The sequence below is a fragment of the Stigmatopora nigra genome, chromosome 2 (genome assembly GCF_051989575.1).
Source record: "Stigmatopora nigra isolate UIUO_SnigA chromosome 2, RoL_Snig_1.1, whole genome shotgun sequence".
NCBI classification, from domain to species: domain Eukaryota; kingdom Metazoa; phylum Chordata; class Actinopteri; order Syngnathiformes; family Syngnathidae; genus Stigmatopora; species Stigmatopora nigra.
Window position 1 is genome coordinate 15,323,269 of NC_135509.1, and position 21,732 is coordinate 15,345,000.

The 21,732-nt window shown below is 35.7% G+C and overlaps 2 protein-coding genes across 4 annotated transcripts in view; one reads left to right on the forward strand and one right to left on the reverse strand.

Annotated features, from left to right (window-relative positions):
* The first annotated feature begins 1,656 nt into the window (after positions 1-1,656).
* LOC144213385 (alpha-aminoadipic semialdehyde synthase, mitochondrial-like) lies at positions 1,657-19,634 on the forward strand. The gene is made up of 24 exons (XM_077741826.1): positions 1,657-2,032; positions 3,560-3,780; positions 4,771-4,947; positions 5,820-5,904; positions 6,070-6,137; positions 6,392-6,538; positions 6,610-6,688; positions 7,613-7,740; positions 8,321-8,469; positions 9,323-9,445; positions 9,838-9,949; positions 10,524-10,583; positions 11,313-11,380; positions 12,913-13,034; positions 13,360-13,489; positions 13,728-13,838; positions 14,959-15,067; positions 15,139-15,279; positions 15,705-15,872; positions 16,613-16,708; positions 16,783-16,898; positions 17,218-17,306; positions 17,521-17,697; positions 18,393-19,634. The coding sequence occupies exons 2-24, from the start codon at positions 3,562-3,564 to the stop codon at positions 18,515-18,517; spliced, it is 2,799 nt and encodes a 932-aa protein (XP_077597952.1). The 5' UTR covers positions 1,657-2,032; positions 3,560-3,561; the 3' UTR covers positions 18,518-19,634.
* Positions 19,635-20,832: 1,198 nt separating this feature from the next.
* The window catches only part of LOC144213367 (receptor-type tyrosine-protein phosphatase zeta-like), a 48,915-nt gene continuing 48,015 nt past the window's right edge, over positions 20,833-21,732 (reverse strand). For 2 of the 3 annotated variants that reach the window (XM_077741813.1, XM_077741798.1), the window contains one exon: positions 20,833-21,732. This exon is cut by the window's right edge and continues 472 nt beyond it. Coding sequence is in view for 1 of the 3 variants with exons in the window: in XM_077741804.1 (XP_077597930.1) it covers positions 21,371-21,387 (17 nt within the window). In the remaining 2 variants the exon portion in view is untranslated. The other variant, XM_077741804.1, reaches the window with a different exon arrangement.

The window sequence follows — 21,732 nt, forward strand, 5'->3', positions numbered from 1 at the left end:
TTTTTTTTAACTAATCGATATTTATGACCTACACCTTACTTTGCATCAGGACTTTTTGGTCAGGAGACATTCTTGGACCTGTTTGACTGATCCATCAACAAAAAATGTTGATGAAAAGATGCATTGGCTGGACTTCCTGACAAGCCTTAAGGAGTGCACGAGCCTTAGTGGTTTTACAATACTTGTCGTCTCTGATATTTAAAGAAAAATTGAAAAAAAAAAGCTCCCAATCAAACTACCTAGACATCACCTCACCAGAAACATTCCTTGACTTATCAAATGTACAGCAAAAAATGACTTGTTTCAGTCCTGAAATGCCTCTCCAGATCTACATATACATTTTTCCTAGTTATTTCCTAACCACCTTGATAGACCAGAAACCTGAGGTTCTACAAACTTGCCATTGATTCAAGTCACTATGGATTAGTTGTGGTATTTTTTAATTCCTAGAACTCAAATGATGCAATTATTGTACAATATGCTCAGAGCCACAGAACATAGATGAAAGCTTTGAGGACCTCTCAAATGTACCCTACCTCTACCCTGACCGTGTCTTCTTTCGACCTCCATCAATTTCCCCAAAAGTATTTTTTTTGCATTGATCCGTCTAAAAACATTGTAGTTATCCCTCCTGATTGCTTGAAATTGGATCTTTGTATGCATTTGTAGTTTCTTGAACACAAAGGTTCTACTGTGACATGGAGTGCACCATTGCCTTCTGACAGTTGTGGACAAAAACATATAAGGAACACATTCAAGAAATTCCTGGTGCTGCTGCTTGTTGAAAAACTGCATTCACACTTAAAGTTTCCAGATGTTTTTCTTCTGTGTAGTACTTGCATTCACTGATGAGAACAGCCTCTTCCCATTGTCCCCACTCCCCGCACAACCTGCACTCTTTGATTCTGTTTTTGTTTGAACTGCCAATATAATAAATGTTGTTGTTATTCCCAATGCCCAATTTCGCTTTGTTTGGATATTACTTATGAGTTTTAATCCCTCTCAATGATGCTGACTGAGATGTTTTATGTATGTGTATGTAGGTGTATAAATATATATATATATATATATATATATATATATATATATATATATATATATATATATATATATATATATATATATATATATATATATATATATATATATATATATATATATATATATATATATATATATATATATATATATATATATATATATATATATATATATATATATATATATATATATATATATATATATATATATATATATATATATATATATATATATATATATATATATATATATATATATATATATATATATATATATATATATATATATATATATATATATATATATATATATATATATATATATATATATATATATATATATATATATATATATATATATATATATATATATATATATATATATATATATATATATATTGTGTATACAAATAGTATATATACTATATATTATTTTACATTATACATATTATATTTATATATAGAGACACATTCATGACTTGCCAGCATGGTTTTAAGCCAATCACTCACCCCGGCAATCAGAACCCGGAAAAGGATAGCTTTAACAGTGGCTTCAAAACAATTTTTAACCAAACCTTCTCAAACAACATAAACTAAAAACACACATTTATGTACGGATGTGTTTATATGATATTCACATGAGCTGATAAGCAGAAAGAAATAAGCGAGGATTAGCACAGATTTGAAGATCAAGATACACGAAGGACGTAAATATTGTATTATTTTGAAATTTTAAAGCGGAAAAGGAAGATTCCGGGTTCTCATGAGTGACTCGCCTCCTTCTCCTTGTCGTGATCTAACCTCTGAGTGACACTTGACTAAATTCCTAAGACATTAGTGTCTTTTCCTCAGAAGATCGCAAAATCTGACTAACGGGATCTGGTCCTCATCCCGGTCCGGTGGCCGACTCACGAGCTTGTGACCATATTAGTTGACTAAGTTAGCTTAGAAGGGAGTTTTAGAATCAAAACCGTCCACGCTACCGAGAAAAGGTAAGTAGAAAACTCCAACACGTTGCTCCTCTCACTTTTCAGCTTCTTTTAATTGTAATAATCTGTGATTTATTATTGGTCATGTAAATCAGTATATGCAACAAATTGTAACACAGTATGATGTCATTCTAGTTGTTGATCGTCTAATTTAACAGTAACTATATTGCCATCGACGACTCCTAGAAGTACTATTAGGAACAGTTATCTATTGGCAGGACATGGTTTCCTGGGAGCGTTGGGAAGGTGACCCATCTAAAATAGTCACCACTTGTAGAAATTAAGTTTTTGTTTTGATTTGTGCTAAGAAATCACTAACATGATCACTGTCCTCGCATATTGTGCACGAGGATCATTAATTACAAAGAATAACAAATAATGAAAGGCATTCTTGTATCAAACTAACAAAACTTTCCATTACCATTTCCATTTAAAGCTCATTATAATTATATAATGGTAATAAAAGCATTCAATTCAATTCATTGATCAGCAAGTAGTCAAGAAGTATCTTCGTTTCAAAAAGTTGAGTGAAATTATTTGGATATACACAAGGGGTGGGCAAACTATTCCACATAGGGCCACAGTGGGTGTGGCTGGGTTTTCATTCCAACACATAAAGAGGACACCTTTTCGCCAATCTTGTGTCCTACAAGTGCAATCAGTGGATTGCAGTCTGGTGCTTCGTTTTCTGCACAAATCGTCTTGGCTGTGGTGGACAAAAACATGCACCCACAGCGGCCCTCGAGCACCAGTTTGCCCACCCTGTGATCTAAACATTTCAGTGAATTTTGCATTACAATGTATATTATAAATGACAATGTTTAAGTAAAACAGTGCCAATAAATATAATTTTAAATGACCAGAAAAACGCCTAAAAAACTAATTCCACTAATAGTCAAATAAGTGAGATTAATTTTTGTTATGAATTTACTGACTCACCCTTCATTTTGAGCTTCTAAAAAAATATCCATCAATTCAAAACAATTTATTGAATTTAGATATTCATATTTGTAGATGTGAACGAGTCATAAAGGTTCATTAAAATTGATAATCTACCAAATAAAAATCGGAACTTTTTTTTCCTTGAAATATTATTATTATATATCTTTATATATTTTTAAGCGCAGTACAGTTTTCAATAACAATGTGCAATATCTTAGTTTTTGCAATATTTAAAAATTTCCCTCTCCATCCAGGATGTGACATTTTATATCTTTATATTACATCATATATATATTTTTTTTTTACTGGGAAAACGCACTTTGTGAAGTAGCACCACTAATTTGGTTATATGCAGCTGTGTATGAAGACAAATAAGGCTTTTGATTTGATTTGATTTGAAATGGTAGCACCAAGACAGGAAAAACTCATGTATAATTATTCAAATCAAGTTTCAACAATAACATGTTAATGAAAATTACCTAGCCCTAGGTAGCCATAAAACTGCTTTCATCTGTTTGTATACTTATTTACACTCTACCTCTGTCAAACACCGTCACCTAAAAAAAATACTTTTCTGTCTTTTCCTAGCAATGTACCGCCTCCTGAGTCACCAGAGGCGTAGGCGTCCAAGCTGTCTTTTTGGTCAGCGACGTTCTGAGCACCACCGTGCCGTCATGGCCATCCGGCGTGAGGACGTCAACCCTTGGGAGAGGCGTGCCCCCCTTGCACCCCGCCATGTCCGCGAGCTGACACAGGATGGCATTAAAGTCCTAGTGCAACCGTCCAATCGTAGGGCCATCCATGAAAAGGTTAGCAATGAGGCAAATCGCCTTAAAATTGTAAAATTGTACTATTTTATTGTGTAAAAGCCATCCTCTGGTTCACAATTTTCACCTCCATATTCATGATTTCACTAGGGAGTCCAAATGTGTTACTTTGAAGGGAAAATCTTAAGAAAAATCATCGCAAGTGGGTTTTTTAAGACACTATGAATCAAAAGCACATTATTAGGGTCAATCAATATCATAAGGAATTTAGTAATTCATCTAGTAATGGTTGTTTTTGTACTGCAAAACAGAAAATAACCACAAAATAGTAAATGGTATTTTTTCAACATCTGCTGGTGAAAAGAATATATGGCAACGGTGTAAGTCTTGTGCACATATAAGCCCTACCCTCGATTCAGTCATTGTTTTAGTTACAAATACGGCTTATATGCGAGAAAATATGGTATTTTCCCGACCGTTTATCCTCACAAGATTTGTGGGGGGGTGCTAGAGCCTACCCCAGCCAACTATGGGCAGCAAGCAGCGTGAGGCACCCTGGATTGTTTGCGAATCAATCATAGGTCACAAGGAGATTGACCACCATTCATGCTCGCACCCATAGCTAGGGGGCAAATTAGTGTTCAACCCACCTGCCATGTATGTTTTTGGGATGTGGGATCTCGTTTATGAATGCAATCAAAACAAATTGTGCAATACGCTGCATAATAACATCATGCCCCACCCCGTCATAGGTACGGAATATGAATGAATTGGTGAATAAAAAGAATTCATTCATTTTCCGAACCACTCACTTTCTCAATGATCGTGGGGGACTTGGTTTGAATTCTCAAATGTTTTTTTAATTGAAATTGTCCAAATTTGAAGCATTTCAGCCCATGACAGACTTGTGTTCTTCAATTTCTGTACTACAACATTGCTGCAGATTGATTATCTTTACAATATGAACATCCCTTCCTTGGCTCATTGTCAGCTAGGCTAACGTATGTTCCTGCCTTGTCTTTTGGCCCTCAGTACTACGCCAAGGAGGGTGCTGTCATCCAGGAGGATATCTCCGAGGCATCGCTCATCATTGGCGTGAAAAGGCCACCCGAGGAGAAAGTAATCCCGAAGAAGACCTACGCCTTCTTTTCACACACAATTAAGGCACAGGAGGCCAATATGGGACTGCTGGATGACCTGCTTAAGAAGGTGAGGTCAGGAAGTTATGTCATGTCGCCTTTTGGCAGGACTGAGTGCGACTTCTATGGGCATCTATTTTTTTTATAGGAAAAATATTTTTTGGGTCGGGTTTGGACTTTTAAATGTTTACCGTTCATTGTACCCTGTGCTCAGTAACCTTGAGTTTGCATGATATGTTATTGCCAAGCGGCCATATTTACTTACTAGCGTTGCAATCAATTTGGCTCCAGTTTCCAAAGATGACTTTTTTTCAAGTTAGTGCTCGGTACTAACTGTCCTCAGCATTTTGGAAAATACAACACTCGACAAACAATATTTTGGCATCAGATATTCATCAAACCTTACACAACTTGTAACAAGTGACCACTGGATGTTCACTTTAAGTTGTTAATTACACTTCAATATGGGAAATTGTCTGCAAAATGTTCCGACAAGGTTTTCACGGGTTACCGATTTTTTAACTGAAAGGTTTTCTGTCAAATTTGTTCAGAACTGGAATTAAATTCTGTTCTAAGTGGTCATAAAAGCCTTGAATTTCACTTCTTGGAACATGCAAGCACATTAATTGGATTTTGCAATAAAATTATAAAGGTTGCTGACCTTTATCTTTAGTGTGATGAGAGAGAAGGTGGTTTCCCCAAAGGATACTCGGTGTTCACATCATTGTGGCTTTTCTGTTCCATCCTGTGACAACTTTCAAAACAAATACATTTTTAATGCTTAAATTCAAACATTTGAAAGTAAACTTAAGCCCTAAAGTCAAAAGATTAGTCAGTGATGCAAATGGTAGCATTTCAACCCCTCAACCTCTACAACAAATACACCCCCCGCCCACACATGTTTATAATGACTTGTTTATAATTCTTGTTTGTGTTTTTTAGGAGGTTCGTTTGATTGACTACGAGAAAATGGTTGATGCTAATGGATATCGTATCGTGGCGTTTGGGCAGTGGGCTGGTGTCGCAGGTAAAATAAATAAATAAATAAATATAACCCCTTTGCTATAAGCGGAATTGAGAAGGGCATCAGAGTAATTTAATGCTTTTAAGGGTGACTCATTCAAATGATTCCTAAGTGATACTTGGTGTTTATATGAAAATATTTTGAGAATGTTTTTGTTGTTGTTTTCAGGCATGATCAACATTTTACATGGTTTGGGTCTTCGCTTCCTGGCACTTGGGCACCATACTCCCTTTATGGTAAATGTCTATTCCCAGCATGGTATCACTTTTTGAATGACCACATGATGTTAAATGCACATATGGTGATGTTAACCACTAAATCCAAATAACTAACAGCTCTCGAGCAAAAAAACATTTTGATCACTCATCTAAAATATAAATAAGAATGTTTTTTTTATGATAACCTGATACTATAAATGCCATCTCCAATTCCCAACACCCACTGTGATGGTAACAGCTCAGAGGTAATCACTAGCTCTATGCCTGTACAGCACATCGGCATGGCGCACAACTACCGCAATGTATCGCAGGCCATCCAAGCTGTGCGGGATTGCGGCTACGAGATCTCAATGGGCCTCATGCCAAAGTCCATTGGTCCTGTTACCTTCTGCTTCACTGGAACCGGAAACGTCTCCAAGGTATATCCCGGAAAAGTATTCATGTTCTTGATCCCAGGATGCCATCACATTGTCACTGTCACTTTTTCCAGGGAGCGCAGGACATAATCAATGAGCTCCCCGTGGAATATGTGGAACCTCATGAGCTGAAGGATGTGTGTGAAACTGGAGGTATGAAATAACTTTTGTTTTTATAAGTTAGCAGTTTGCTGTTAAGCACGGGGCTTATCCCCCCATTTATCTAATTTTTGTTATGAGACATGACCAAGGTCTTGTAGGAATAATGTAGCTTAGAACAGTGGCCCCCAACCATCGTTAGAGTAAAAAATATTATTATTTTCGCGTCCTCCTACTTCAGTGAGAAAAGCTTAAAATACACCAACCTTTGAACAGATCAATCTGTACATCCAGCAATAAATTGAAAGAATTTCAGCTACAACTCTTTATCAATTAATGCCATCCTTTGCCAAATGTCTATTCATTGTCATTAAAACAAAAGGACCGTTTAGCAGCCATGCAGTTCTAATTAAATGATTACTTGCTAAAAATATATGATAAAAAGTTTATTTAATTAAGTATTACATAAATTGTCTTTGTAGTGTAATTAATTCAATACAGATTGAACATAATTTGTTAATTGTTGTATTCTGGTTTTGTTCAACACAACTTCCCAACTTCATTGGCTCATTTAATTTTTCAGTTAATGTAATGTGTATTTACGCCTGTTCCCTGAAGGTACCGACTTGCATATTTAAGTGTGAAAACACATTGGTCTATTGCAAATATGCCTATAGCAAATCCTATATATACAAATTGGGTAGCAACTATTGACTTTCCCATGTTGACATAAGAAAAACAACAGCACAAATTCTTGATTTAGGCTTGAAGCTAGTTTGTACTGAGCAATGTTGTTGGATTGTAAGGTATGGCTTCGATGATTGGGAAGCCTGTCGACTCAGTGATGCACATTTAGTATACTGTTTGTTTTTACATATGGTGACAAATGTGTTGTAACAACCTGTGCCTAACTGGCATTTTTATCCAAGATAACCAACATGTTTTAAATGTCTAACAGCTAAATATTGTTGTCGTCAGATATGACCAAAGTGTATGCCACCGTGCTCAGTCGCCACCATCACCTGATGAGGAAGAGTGATGGTATTTACGACCCCATGGAGTACGAGAACCACCCGGAACTTTACACATCCCACTTCAGAACCAGCGTCAGTACACATCTATGCACAAATACAGGCACACACAGATTTAAAGAACTGGTGTTGTTTCATAAGTGTTCACACCTGGTTTCAGCATAGGATAAAATGCTAGAAATAAATAAAATATTTGAATGAGATAGGTTCTCTAAAAACAACAAGTTCTAAGTGGGTGTGTATGGTTGTTTGACCATACTCAACTCTGGTTCTGCACCTAGGAGTACCTAATCTAGACAAATTTCTTATCTTGTATTTGCACTAAAATTCCATATGCTGCAAACCACTTTAGTTACTTTTTGTACCCAACTACTTATTTATGTGACTACTTATGTTGACTCTTTATTTATGTTGACTACTTATTTATTTAATACTTATTTATTGATTTAATTATGTGTGCACGTCATGGCGATTCTTTAAATCTCATTATACTTGTATGTATAGTGACAATAAAGGCATTCAATTCAATTGTAGGCAATCCATATCCGTTAACTATATGTTTGATATAATGAAACCATGTACCTTATTCATACGTTTACAACTGTGAGCACTTTCTAGTCACATCCAAAAACTTTTAGAATGCTTGTTTCCTTAGGTGGCACCGTACACCAACTGCCTGATCAACGGTATCTACTGGGACCCTCAGACCCCGAGACTCCTGCGTCGCCTGGACGCCCAACGGCTGCTCAGACCTTCCAAGAGCACCAGGGTCACTAGCGAGGGAATGCCACAACTGCCTCACAAGTAACAAACACAACATCATACATGTGATTTCTTTTGATTTCTTGGTTTGATAAAATACAGGGAAAATTTGCTCTGAGTTGATAGGTTTTTTACTTGAATTAAATGTTTTAAATTAATTCTAATAACATTTTCATTTCCTTCACTAAGAATTTTGGCAAAAATAAATCCAGTTTTTGAAAATAATATTATTTTAAATTCAAGAATATGTATTTTTCATATTTTCTTTTGGGGTTGAAAAAGTTATCGTAAATCATTAACTACCATATTTTTTTCGGATTATAAGTCGCACCTGTGTATAAGTCGCACCAGCCAAATAATGGACTAAAGCAAAAAAAAAAAAAGTATAAGTGACACTGGAGTAAAAGTCGCATTATGTATTTGATCAGAAACCAATAGCAAACTACTTTACAGACATACTTTAAAGTAAAAATAGTTAAATGGAAAACAACAGGCTGAATAGGCACCTGCTAATATAAGATTTACAGTTTATTTTGGATAACTAAAGTCTAAAAAAACAGCTTTGGGTGGTCATAGAGGAAAAAAAAACAAAGCTATGAAAAAAGTGCGACTTATAGTCCCGAAAATACGGCAGTAAGTTTTGTCAGGAGCAAACAGTGAAATCTGCAGGTTTTCTTTCCTCAGCAAGTTTTAAAATTTAGTTTGAAACTCATGACATTTTTTTGACGATGTGATGTGTTGAATCATCAAAAAAAATGGCCAAATTAAGCCAATTGAAAAATGGTCCACTAAACAGGTTGACCAATTAGTCAGTTAGCCCTAGTACATAGCTCATAGTTAAGCCATAGTACATTTTCCTCCAATGTTGTCAAGAACGTTACTTTTTTGGTGACAGGCTGTTGGCTATCTGCGACATCTCGGCAGATACAGGTGGTTCCATCCAGTTCATGAACGAGTGCACCACCATCGACAAACCATTCTGCATGTATGATGCTGAACAACATATCGACCATGACAGGTAAACATAGCACCACATCATTTTAGCAGTGAAACAAACAAACAAAAACTTGTGAAAATCATTAATTTTTATGTTGATATTCATATTTTATATTGTCAATCTTTATCGCAAAACCTCTCATTACAAATATTACATAATATTTCATTTGGAGGAAGCCTGAATGTATAAATGAAAATTCAGTTTTTTTTCAATAGGAAGAGATGATAAATTAAATTAGAGTTTTGAGTTATTAGTGTAGTAACTGAATGAAATGAACTTGGAATGTGAGGCAACAATCTTTACATCAGTCTTAATACATTTATTTATTTATTTTAGTATCATTAGATTTTCTTTTAATTACTTTGCTGCCTACTACTTGAACAAGAAAAAGTTGTTGCATTTGCGTTTGTCAGTGTGGAGGGCCACGGCATCCTAATGTGCTCCATCGACAACCTTCCTGCTCAGTTGCCCATCGAAGCCACCGAGTACTTTGGTGATCGCCTCTTTCCATACATCTGGGAAATGGTAAGAACATCTCTTTACCTTGGGAATAGGGTGACAAACTAAAAATATGTGCAGGTTATCCATGAGTGCATACAAAGTGAAGATGTATTCTAATGTTTAGTGGTACAACAGGGATTTAAATTATGTATGTATTTTAGGGAATGCTGTCGCTTTTGTCATTGTTTACCCTTGCTTCTAGCAGCAATTTTTCAATCCAGCCCAAACCACAATAGGCCAGACCAAGTTGTGATGTATCTTGTACATGGAGAATGTCTGGCCAATGGTGGTTTCTTAAAGAACCACCAATCAACCATGTACATTTATACTTGTGCATTTTCTGCACTATCTGTCGAGGAAAAAAAGTTTCATTAATTGTGCTTTTGAAAAGCATCCAAATTTAAAATTGTCTTTACATCATACTAATTATGCATTCTGGTTTGCACATCTACTGTCTTCTCTTTTAAAGTTTGCTCAAGTTTGTTCTTCATGTGACTCTGAGGTTATGATTCTATGCCCTGGGCTTGTTGAGCACATGTAGAACAGAACAGGTTTTGTTATTTGAGTTGAGAAGCTATAAATATGTGTTTTCCTTCAGCTGCCTTCAGACGCCACTCGACCTCTTGATCAAGAAGACTTCAGTCCACAAGTCCGAGACGTAAGTCAAAGATTACATTTTGTTAAAAGACCATTTGATGAAAAGGGGTGATTTTAATTCTGAGTGTGAGCGTGAATGCTTGTGCTTTGCGACTAGTTGTTGTTTTTAACTAAGTAGTTTAAATTTAGTTAACCTTTTTATTCAAGAACTGTTGAAAACCACTTAACTTTTCTTTATTTTTATTGTTTTGTGGTTAAAAGGCAACAGATCTCTAAGTGGTTTTCTTGAAATGATCCATTCCAGGTTCGTTTATTTTAAAGCTTAAAGGTAGCCTGTTAAACAAACCCCCACTCAAGCTGTTCGTGTTCTTGTCAACATTTAACTTTGAATTCTTCATTTCCATTTTTCATTAACCATCTGTCTTAAAACTTTTTTTCGATCCTCGGAGCCTGATTTTATTTTTTATTTCTGTGTTAGCGCTGATTAGTAATTTAACGTCTGTAGCACACTTGTTTTAATTTTGCTCAGGTTTTTGTAGTTTCTACAAATTTGCTCTTATATTGATTGGAGTAATCTACTCTGATGCACATTTATTGCCAAGTGCAATTCCATTGATGAAGATCATTGCTTCAAAATGTTTATTTTTCCTCATTGCTTACTACTTGTTTGTAATCGGTGTGAGCTGTCAATCAATAACTGTCCATATTTATAGTGCTTGTCGCTAAGAGATTTCCAAAGCGGCAGCTGTAATTCCATTGTGTCTTTCATTTTTTTTCTTGTTAAATTCAGGCGGTGATCACCTCCAACGGAGCCTTGACGCCAAAATTTGAGTACATAGAGAAACTTCGAGAGCAACGGTAAGTTTGCAATTACATTTACAATCAATAAGCAGAAGAACAATGAATTTCATACAATAATAGTCTGGAAAAAACTGTAAACTAAACTTTTATACCCTTAAATTATCTGAATTTTCTTAGTGCCTTTTGCTTTTAAGAACATTTTCTAGTCTAACAGAATTATCTGTAATGGAGTAATTTATTATTCTTTAAACAGGCACACAAATTCATAACAATCATGTTTTTTTCAGTTTGTCCTAATTAGTGAAATGTCTCGTGTGTGTGTGTGTGTGTGTGTGTGTGTGTGTAAGTAAACAAAATACTTTCTCATTTGAAGATGGTGATAATTATTTCTATCTTCTTGCTCATATTTAGGCCAGTCCATTTTAAGACGTCCTAATTGAGACAGTACTTTTTTCTTCTTCTCCAGACAAGCCAGAAAATGTTAATCTTAGTGTTAATCTTTAATCTTAATTCTTTCAAATTTGTGAGAGGAAAAAAAAACTGACTAATTTCTCCTTTCTTGAAATTTAATTAAGATAAGAAGAGTGCAGCCGGGCATGCGGTCAGACCTGCTGCTGCTTGTTGCATCTTATTAGTGCTGAGGAAATTGGGGGAGTGGGTGGGGGGTTAATGACTCCTATCAGGGGCTTCTGGTGGTGGGATAATAACACCAAAGGTCAGCGGGTTGGACATCTCCCCTCTCATATGCTGCTCCCATTGTTATGAATAGTAATCATCGAAAGGCACGAGCGCCTGCTTTGTTTGGTCCAAGAATGGGGGGGGGGGTTCACTTTTTGCAGTCTAGACCATACAGTATAGGATTATTATTATAAACCATGTACTATTATTAACCATCTACTCTTGTGTGTTACTTAGACAAGTCGAGTAGGCTGTTTATTTATAATTAATTGATAATATAAAGGTCACGTGATTATTACTTTTAGTCAGCAACTGATCTGAAATTAATATACAAATTTAGCATGGTATTTGTTATGATTTTTTGGTGGAAAACTAGATGCTTAATATCAAAGTGTTGTTTTGTAATAGTTGTAGCAAATGAATGATGTATTAAAATAGTCAAATAAGTAGTGTGTAGTGGTCCCTTGCTATAACGCGGTTCATGTTTTGCGGTAAGTGTAAACCACCCATTCCGAATTGTGTACTGATTTGAAGTTTGAGATAAGACAAAACAAGAGGGAAATTTCTATACCATGTCATTGCCAGTTTGAGAATGTTTGCTCTTTGTGGTGGAGTTCAAAGCCTTTGAACATTAAGAGATTTAGAGTGGCAAGCAATCTGAGTTGTGTACCAGAAAAAGAACATGGTGGTATACCACTTAAACGACAATTTATTATTATTTTTGAGTAGTATTTGCTCTGAAGCCTGGTCCCGTATCCTCTGTAAAATTAAATTTAGTTGTAGTTTAATCTGAAATACGAATGACTTAATATGTAATTTAGAAATGAGAGTCAGCCAATTTGTGCCATAGTTAATGTAATTCACATTGATATTCTACTCAGCATTGCTTCGTTTCATTTCACTTGCACCAGGGAGAAATCTCAGATCATGCAGAAAAGCGGTGTGAAGCGAGTTCTGGTGCTCGGTACCGGATATGTTTCCGGCCCAGTGGTTGAGTACTTGACCCGCTGTGACAAGACGCAGCTAACTGTGGGTGAGTATTGCGCAGGCATTTTTACATTTTCAAATATTTAAAGAGGAAAAATTGTGTTAATTTTTATAAAAATGTGTTGCCATTCAATCTGGTTTGCACATATATTTTTAAGCCATTTTATTTGGTCCATTTTCTTCTTTGCCTTCATGCAAAATCTCAATTCTCAGTTACATACATTTAAATGGATCCAATTTAAGTATTCAGCATTTAAATTTTAACTCTCGGAACGCTCTGCCCATGGTGTTGTGGGCGTGTCAGTTGGGGCTTGTGTGCGGTGGCAATGTATTCATTTTTATGGATTATTTTGAATTGTGTAATTTTCTAGCATCTGTGAGCATGAAGCAGGCACAGGATCTGTCAGCAAAATACCCAAACACAATCCCCGTCATGCTGGACATCAGCAGCCAAGATGCACACCTCGTCTCCCTCATCCAAGACCATGACCTTGTCATTAGGTGACTCCGCCTCTTCAAGTTCCTCTCCAAATCGTAGAAAAATGATTGGCAGATTAACCAATTATCACGAATATTAGTCACAGCAATAAATTTCACATTTACATCATGTAGCTAACTAATGTAGTCAATATTTTGCTTATCTAGTGCAGAGATTCTTTGACTGTCATTGCGTAACGTGGCTACATAAGATCAAACTACTACTGTAGCTTTCTGAATCAATCCCGTTTTTTCTCGGCAGCTTGCTTCCCTACGGCCTTCACCCCCAGGTGGCCAAACACTGCATTGAAAAGAAGGTTAACATGGTCACTGCCAGCTACCTCAGTCCAGCCATGAAGGACCTGCATGACAGGTGATGCACATTGACACACTATAGCATAACATACTGCACAAAATGGATACGATCATATTAAAACACATTAACACACAAATATTACACTTCACAAACTACAACACAAAGGTGAACATAAAGCAACACAAGGACACTAACAAACAGTGTAACACGTGCATTTTAAAAGCAAAGACACACACAAGCGCACTCCCAAGCACACAACACACAGAGGTACCCCAACACATGCACATACTCCAACAAATCTTAACATTTTATCATGTTTTTTGTCAGCAACTTGGTTACAGAAATCCATGTAAATACAATGGTTATACAATGTATACATCTGAATTATTACATGTATTAGTTAAGTTAAGATTCTATCATATCATATCACTTTGTCATCTCTTAGATCAGGGGTAGGGAACCTATGGCTCGGGAGCTACATGTGGCTGTTATGATTGGTGCATATGGCTCTTAGCTAAAATATGTAAACTTAGCTAAAATATGGAGTCCCGAACGCACCAATAGGAACGTTATGTCGGGACTGTGTCATTGATTTCATTGATACACATTGAACTCATTGATATTCATTGGTTAGCAACAGCTTAACAATGTTGTCAAAGGAATTCAGAGACTTTTTGTACTTTAAAAGTGATAAAATGACTGCAAAATTTCATGTATTTTGACTTTTAAATTGTGAGTATGGCTCGTAAGGAATAACATTTGAAAATAGGAATTGTTTATGGCTGTTTTTCAAAAAGGTTCCCGACCCCTGTCTTAGATCATCTCTTTTGGTAAAAACTTGGTTTTTCATACACATCTAAGACATTTTTAAACCTTAAATCATTCAAAAATGTCAAGATTTGTGTATATATTTTGATAGATTTTTGGTGAATAGTCAGTACACAAATTGCACGTAAACTACACTATAACACACACACTTTGCAAGCTGCACTACAAACTGCACGACTCTCCCACTATACACAGCACATGAATGCCCACACAACAACTCATACACAAACACTACACAACACCAAGGTTTTTTCATTGATCTATCTATTTAAAAAAAAAACACGGGAAACAACACTACACAATTCCCACAGTACCACAGTCCATCATCCAACACTGTTTTTTTCATCAGGGCGGTGGAAGCCGGCGTGACTCTCGTGAACGAGATGGGGTTGGACCCCGGTATTGATCACATGCTAGCCCTAGAATGTATTGACCAGGCAAAAGCCGATGGATGCGCTGTGAGTACACAAACACACATACTACAACTGTTTATCTTTGGGTTCATGTATTTTACGTGTACGAAACACAGGTGGAATCCTACGTTTCATACTGTGGCGGACTTCCTGCTCCCGAGTGTTCAGACAATCCTCTGCGCTACAAGTTCAGCTGGAGTCCTTCTGGTGTTCTCCTTGCCTCCATCAGCCCTGCCGTCTTTCTTTGCGACAACCAGGTTGAAACACAAACAAACATACGTACATGATATATAAAGAAATGCCAACGCAGTTCAGAATCATTCATTCATTTCCTCTCCCTCAAAGCTATATAGCTATTTTGGGACTTTCTATTCTATTCCTATTCTCTAGGAAAAAACATATTTTGACCAAATGGGCTATTTGCTGTTTACTTGATGGTCACAAATGATTAATTGAATCAGATGGTTACCTTCCCTGCACATTCCTGGACTAAAACTAATAAAATGGGTTCTAGTGAATGCAATTGTAAAGTGTTTCATCTTATGCACTTAACAAAGATTTGCATTTACTTATTTTATTTGAAAACTGCTTGGTTCCAACTGCACTAATGTCAGATTAGTCTATAGCACTATATTGTAGATATGGAGTGATGGATTCTCAACCCAGCCATGTTGTCTCTCAGATTGTTAGTATTCCAGGAGGGGGTGGTCTTATGGACGCCGTCAAACCCATGGATTTCTTTCCTGGCTTCAACTTTGAAGGTTATCCCAACCGTGACAGCACCAAGTACGCAAAACTCTACAACATAGAAGACACGCACACTTTGCTCAGAGGAACGCTTCGATACAAGGTACTTTCACGCCAAGAACACACAGTGATTACACGCTAGTTGGATTCTATTCCAAGATCAGTTTAGTTCAATTTTATTTTAGTCCTACTTCACTTCTACTACCATACTTCAAGTACAGTAATACCTCGTTTGTCGCAATTAATAGGTTCCAAGACCCGTCACTATAGGTAAATAAATAACCATGATGTAGGGACCGTTTTTTTATGGTGTCCATTTAATATTATTTGGACTTTCTAACTCCCGAAGGTAGACACAACCCCTTTTTATCCAAAAAAATACACTACAATTATGACCTTCCCATTTTTGTAGTATTTGCCTGCCAAAGGTAGACATTGGCGCGTAGTATCTTTTGAAATATGCGGCTTGCAATTTTTTTAAACAATTTTATGGTTGTGTTATTGTTCCTACACTATAAAATGGTCTTATATATTTGGTGAATCCGCAATTGTCAATTCATGAAGTGGTGATATTTTACTTAATAAGCTTATTTTATTTAAGTTCTAGTTTGGTTTTAATTGAGATTTTATTGTATTCCATCCTATGCTAGTTAACCCCAATTGAGCAGGCCATTAGCATATCCATCAAAGGTGCCTGACATGTTGCCCCGGAACGACGAGGTTGCAGAAAATTCATTAATTTATTTGGTTCTATTACTAATTATTAATTAATTAATTTTTTTGTTAGTTGTCACGTTGCTATATTCACCTGAAAGAATGAGTTATATTTGTTTTATGGTGCAGGGTTTCTCCAGAGCCATGCGTGGTTTTGTAAAACTGGGTCTGATCAACAGCAAGCCTTGTCCTCTGCTCCAAAACGCGTCGTCGCCTGTCTCTTGGGTAAGTGGAGCTGCAACATCAGTTAGCAACTGATGTACTACCTAATTGTGTCATACTGTGTGATGTGTCTTCAGAAAGCACTTCTGTGTCATGTGATGGGTTTGCCCGCTTCGACCTCCAGCAATGCGTTCGAGGCCTCCGTGTATGAACGCCTCGAACAGGATGACTCCAGCATGGATTCCCTCAGATGGTTAACACACAAATTATATTGAATATATCAATGACACATCAAATTGTATATTTTACCTTAGTTTAATATTTTTTAAAGGGGGCATTTTTTTACCAATTTTGATGGTCGTTTTTAGTTCACATTATGGATTTCTGAATGTTTGCCGTAATTTCTCGTGTGATATGCATTCACGGAATCACTCTAAATAGGTGTCGCTATTTTGGAGATTTATACAAAATTAGAATTGATTAATATTTTATAAAAATATCAAAAAGTGACAGCCAAAGAATCGGAAATCTGAAAGAAAAACTGAATATTCCCGTATATGCCTTGTTTTTAGGTTTGGAATGCTAAGTGACGATATGATCCCTCACGCCGACAGCATTCTCACTGCACTCAGCAGACATTTGGAAGCCAAACTCTCTTTCGGTAAGAACACAGTCATACATACACATAAAACCTCTCCTTTTTAATCTAACTGCTGCAGCTGTGGTTTAGTATACGATCAGCTGTGTTTTAATTGAAATTTTATCTGGTAGACTTCATTAAACATCTTTGAAATTTGAGTAGAATTCTAATGTGTTAGTTTAAACAATATGTGGTACTAGACAATGACAAAGAGTGTTTGTGTGTGCATTTTCAGGTAGCGGAGAGCGCGACATGATCGTGCTGCGTAGCGACTTCGGCCTCCGTCACCCCACAGGCGAGCTGGAAAACAAATGTGTCAGTTTGGTGGTGTACGGCGAGGATGGACGATTCTCTGCTATGGCTAAGACTGTCGGATACCCTGCCGCCATTGCTGCACGCATGCTCCTTGATGGTCAGTTGGTTTAAATATAAAGTTTCCCTTTTTCAATTTTCAAATGTACACTTATCAATTCTGCAGTTTTCATTATTCCAAAATGAATGCAGATATTTTAGATGCATATATTCCACATTTGCATTCTGAGAGATAATTTACACATTTACTTCATTACCTCATCAAGTGTCATTCATATATCTTCTGTACTCCCAATCCTCACGAGGGTCCCAGGGGTGCAGGAATCTGTTCCTGTTAACAATGAACAGGAAGCCGGATTTCTTTCCCTTTGTGATCAGTAATCACCAGCAATATACTGTATTTTCCACAATGGGAAGGCGAAAATAAAAAACGACAGTGCACATTATAGATGGATTAATATTAGTTAATCACAGCACATACTGTCATCTAATGAATGCAAACCACAACCGACCAACACTATTACTATGATTTACAATGCGATGTGTTTTTATATTCAGAACAAATTTTAAAATAGACCTTTTAATTGGATGTGCGCATTGTATTCCAATGCGCCTTATAGTGCAGAAAATACGGTACTTGAAACTAAAAACTTGAACAAAAACTGGAATAAAATTAAAATGTAGAATAATCCTTGAAAGAAATTACCTGATAAAAAGCCATCATTTTATTAGAATTTTCCAATAGTTTAAATTCAGTGTCTACTCTTTTTTAAATTTCTTTTTGCCTGTTTTTAGGAGAGATAAATACCAAGGGGGTCTTGCTACCCATGAGTAAGGAGATCTACGTGCCCGCATTAAAGCGTCTCAAGGATGAAGGCCTGAATATCACCTCCACCAGCACCCTGGTTGAATCCTCATGACGATGTCATCAGTTTAACACATCTTGTTAGTGGTCTAGCATCAGGTAATTCTGCAGCCCTCAACATTTCATTGCTATTAATCTGCTTCTCAACAATCAACAATTGGTCCATAAAGGGGTCATCTTAAACAAAGTCCTTAGGTCTTAGGCATAGAATTGACATGAAATTAAATGGATAATAAATACCCAAAAAGGTCTTAAGGGCTAAAAGCAGGAAATTGATGAGCCATTTTGGGTAAAGTATCCATTTAAGGTCAGACTAATGATACATTTGAGGGAAGGAAAACCTTTTTTACCCATCAACATGAAATTGCTTGGATATTTCTTTAACAGCAGGACACTTCAAAAAATCTCAAACATTTTACCTGGCAGTCATCCATTTTGGTATAAAGCAGCCAGTATGAAAACAAAAACTAAATCAGGCTCTTCCACTAGTTTTGTAGCTCAACATGAAATTCAGTGGACATATCATAACAACACACTAAAATATCTCAGGGATATAAAAACAAGTCAATCAATTTGCTGGTGGAGAGGAAAAAACGTAATTTGCCACCACTTTCACCATTTCAAATGAAAATGAAGGGGGATGTTTTTAGGAGCATTGTCTCAGGGAGCTAAACTGGAAATTGATAAGAAATCCAACATGTGGTTTGTAGTAGCTGAGTTGGTGAAATCCAAAGCTTAGATTTCCACAATTTCCCTTCAGGCAATCTGTCCTTTTTAGATAAACCTACAAATCATTTGAGGAAAATGTTGCCGTATTCTATTGTTATCATCATCATGAATGTTATTATGAATGTCAAGCTACTGATAGAGATTACTAAAAAATCATCTTTAAGAGATAAAAAAAAAAATCAACCTTCATGTTACCTTTTAATGTAACAATATGTAAAAAAAATATATATTTCTATGCTGCATTTATAGGTCAAGAAAAAAAATTAACTTGTAGCTTTCAAGAATGTAGTGTGAGCAATAGAGCTTTTTTTTTCCTTTAGTTCTTTATTTATTTTTACACTGGCTGGTTAGTGACGCTTTTGACACCCACCTTTTCTGATTTCTTCTTGTGTGCACAACAAGCCTTCAGGTTTGTTATTAAAATACGGCAGACAGCTAGTTTATTTTTTTGCTGCTGCTCTTTTTTTTGTTTTTTATGGGCTGGATTTACGGATTAGTGTAGTGACCCACAAACTCCACAAGTTTGAGGTTAGGCTTTGCTGTCACAACACACGAGTTCAGAGGTCAATGATACCTTAAAGATTCAAGGGAGAAGCTCATTAGAATATTTTTCATTTAAATTCAAATGTTTTCTTTGTCTGAGCTTATTGAAGTAGTGCCGTTAGCGACGCTAAGTGTGCTTTTTAATTAGTAACTTTAATCACCTCTGTTAACCACAAACAGGATTTACATAGTGAAATCTGGAATTTGTATTGGCAGAATGTCAACGTATTCACAAAGTGCTTTATTGAATGATTTTTGCTGCAAAAATCAAGAGTATGAAACTACAAAATAAATGTTAAAAAAATGTTGGTATAGCCAATGTTTTATTTAACAGTAATATTACTTATATAATTTTTTTGAATATTTCAGTTGATGTCTAAACTTTTTAGAATTATTTAAAGTTTATAGTGCATTTTTAACTAAATTTCACTCAAAAAACACATTTCCATTTTCAAATCTGATATTTCCAGTTTTTTAAATTGTATTTTTCACAGGATATTTAATCTTTTCTATGAATTTAATACATGGTAAAAATTCACAGAATCTCATTTTATCTGATTCACTTGTGGATTCATAGTTTTGAGCAAATACATGTTGCAAATATTAGACTACTTGAAACATTTTGAGATAGTTTCAATAAGTAACGTGTTCATTCATGCAAACTAGGCCAATGAGGGGGATAATTGGGAGTACCATTAAGAGAAGTCAGATATGTAAATAAGATGATACCAAGCTGGCGGTCAAGACGTCGTCTGGACACTTGACCTACTTCTCTGCGGATTAGTTGTTAGCATCTCGGCTGCGAGCGAGCAAGTGATTATAGGATGGCGACGGCCGGCTGCTGAACTCAGCGTGTCACTTAATGAACATTCTCAAATTAAGGGCTTAAGTTTAGAGATACAAATATTTAAAAGTAGTAGTTAAGAAGAACAGGATATCAACAAATAAATATACAGTAACTAAGTAACTGTTTTCAGCGTCTCAAGATTTCATTTATACAACATAACTGTAATTGGGCATTTGTTTTTGTACAAACCAACCAAATAACAACCCATTTTTTTCTTATCTTTAATTGCAAATGGAAGCAGCAGAGCATAATAACATCAAAAATTGGTTTATTAGAAATAGGAGCTATGTTTGTGTTGTTTTGAATGATTAGCAAAAACATATTTTCAGGAATGCACTAAATATAAAAATGTGCTAAAGAAGTATAAATACAATTTGGTCCCTTGAAGTGAAATATTATTTACATTAGAAGCAAAATTGCTACTGCCGCCATGTTGCGTTTTAATCGTCGCTGCCAATAAATACGTGAAATCTGTTAGTTGTCATTATGGTCATGGAATTAATCAACTTGACCACATAGTTTAAGTAAAAAGAGGGGAAAAGGCACGGTACAAAAAGTACAGAAGTGCACCAGGAAAAAATAATTACTAAATGTGCATACATTGATTTTGACTTGATTTCAGCATTTGGGGGAAAAAATCCTTGTGGTTTAGATCATTAGGAGAGTTTCACTTAAATATATAAGTGAATTCCCTTTGAAAATTTGGTGTGATTTTTATTATACGTATATTATAGAAGAGCAGCATAGTTACCAAGCTTTTAATGTTGATTCAAAAGCCACACGAAGATCTCAGACTGTGAGTTGAACTGAAAATAAATGAAATAATCACATCTTAATACAAATGTTTTGGTTATAATGTAATAAGTTTGCTGTGTTAAGATAAATTTGAGATTTTCACATTTTCCTCAATATAGTGAGAAATCTAGGTTGTTTTGACTTGATATTTTTTGGATTATACTTCAATTTGGTGCCTGTTTTTTCACGTTGTATGAGGCGTATTAAATTATAAGGTGTCAAGCAAGGTCAATTGTGGAAAAAATGAAGGATTTTTAAGTGTGCCTTATGGTCCAAAAAATGTAAATGGGATTTCTTTTGTCCTTAAAAATTAAAAATCCAAGTTACAGTTGTGCTCTTCTTTATGGATTATGGCT

Coding starts and splice junctions, on each gene's coding strand:
- LOC144213385 (XM_077741826.1), top strand. CDS start 3,562: ATGTACCGCCTCCTGAGTCACCAGAGGCGTAGGCGTCCAAGCTGTCTT. Junction 7,741..8,320: donor CATCCCACTTCAGAACCAGC/GTCAGTACACAT, acceptor TTGTTTCCTTAG/GTGGCACCGTACACCAACTG. Junction 13,035..13,359: donor CAAGACGCAGCTAACTGTGG/GTGAGTATTGCG, acceptor GTAATTTTCTAG/CATCTGTGAGCATGAAGCAG.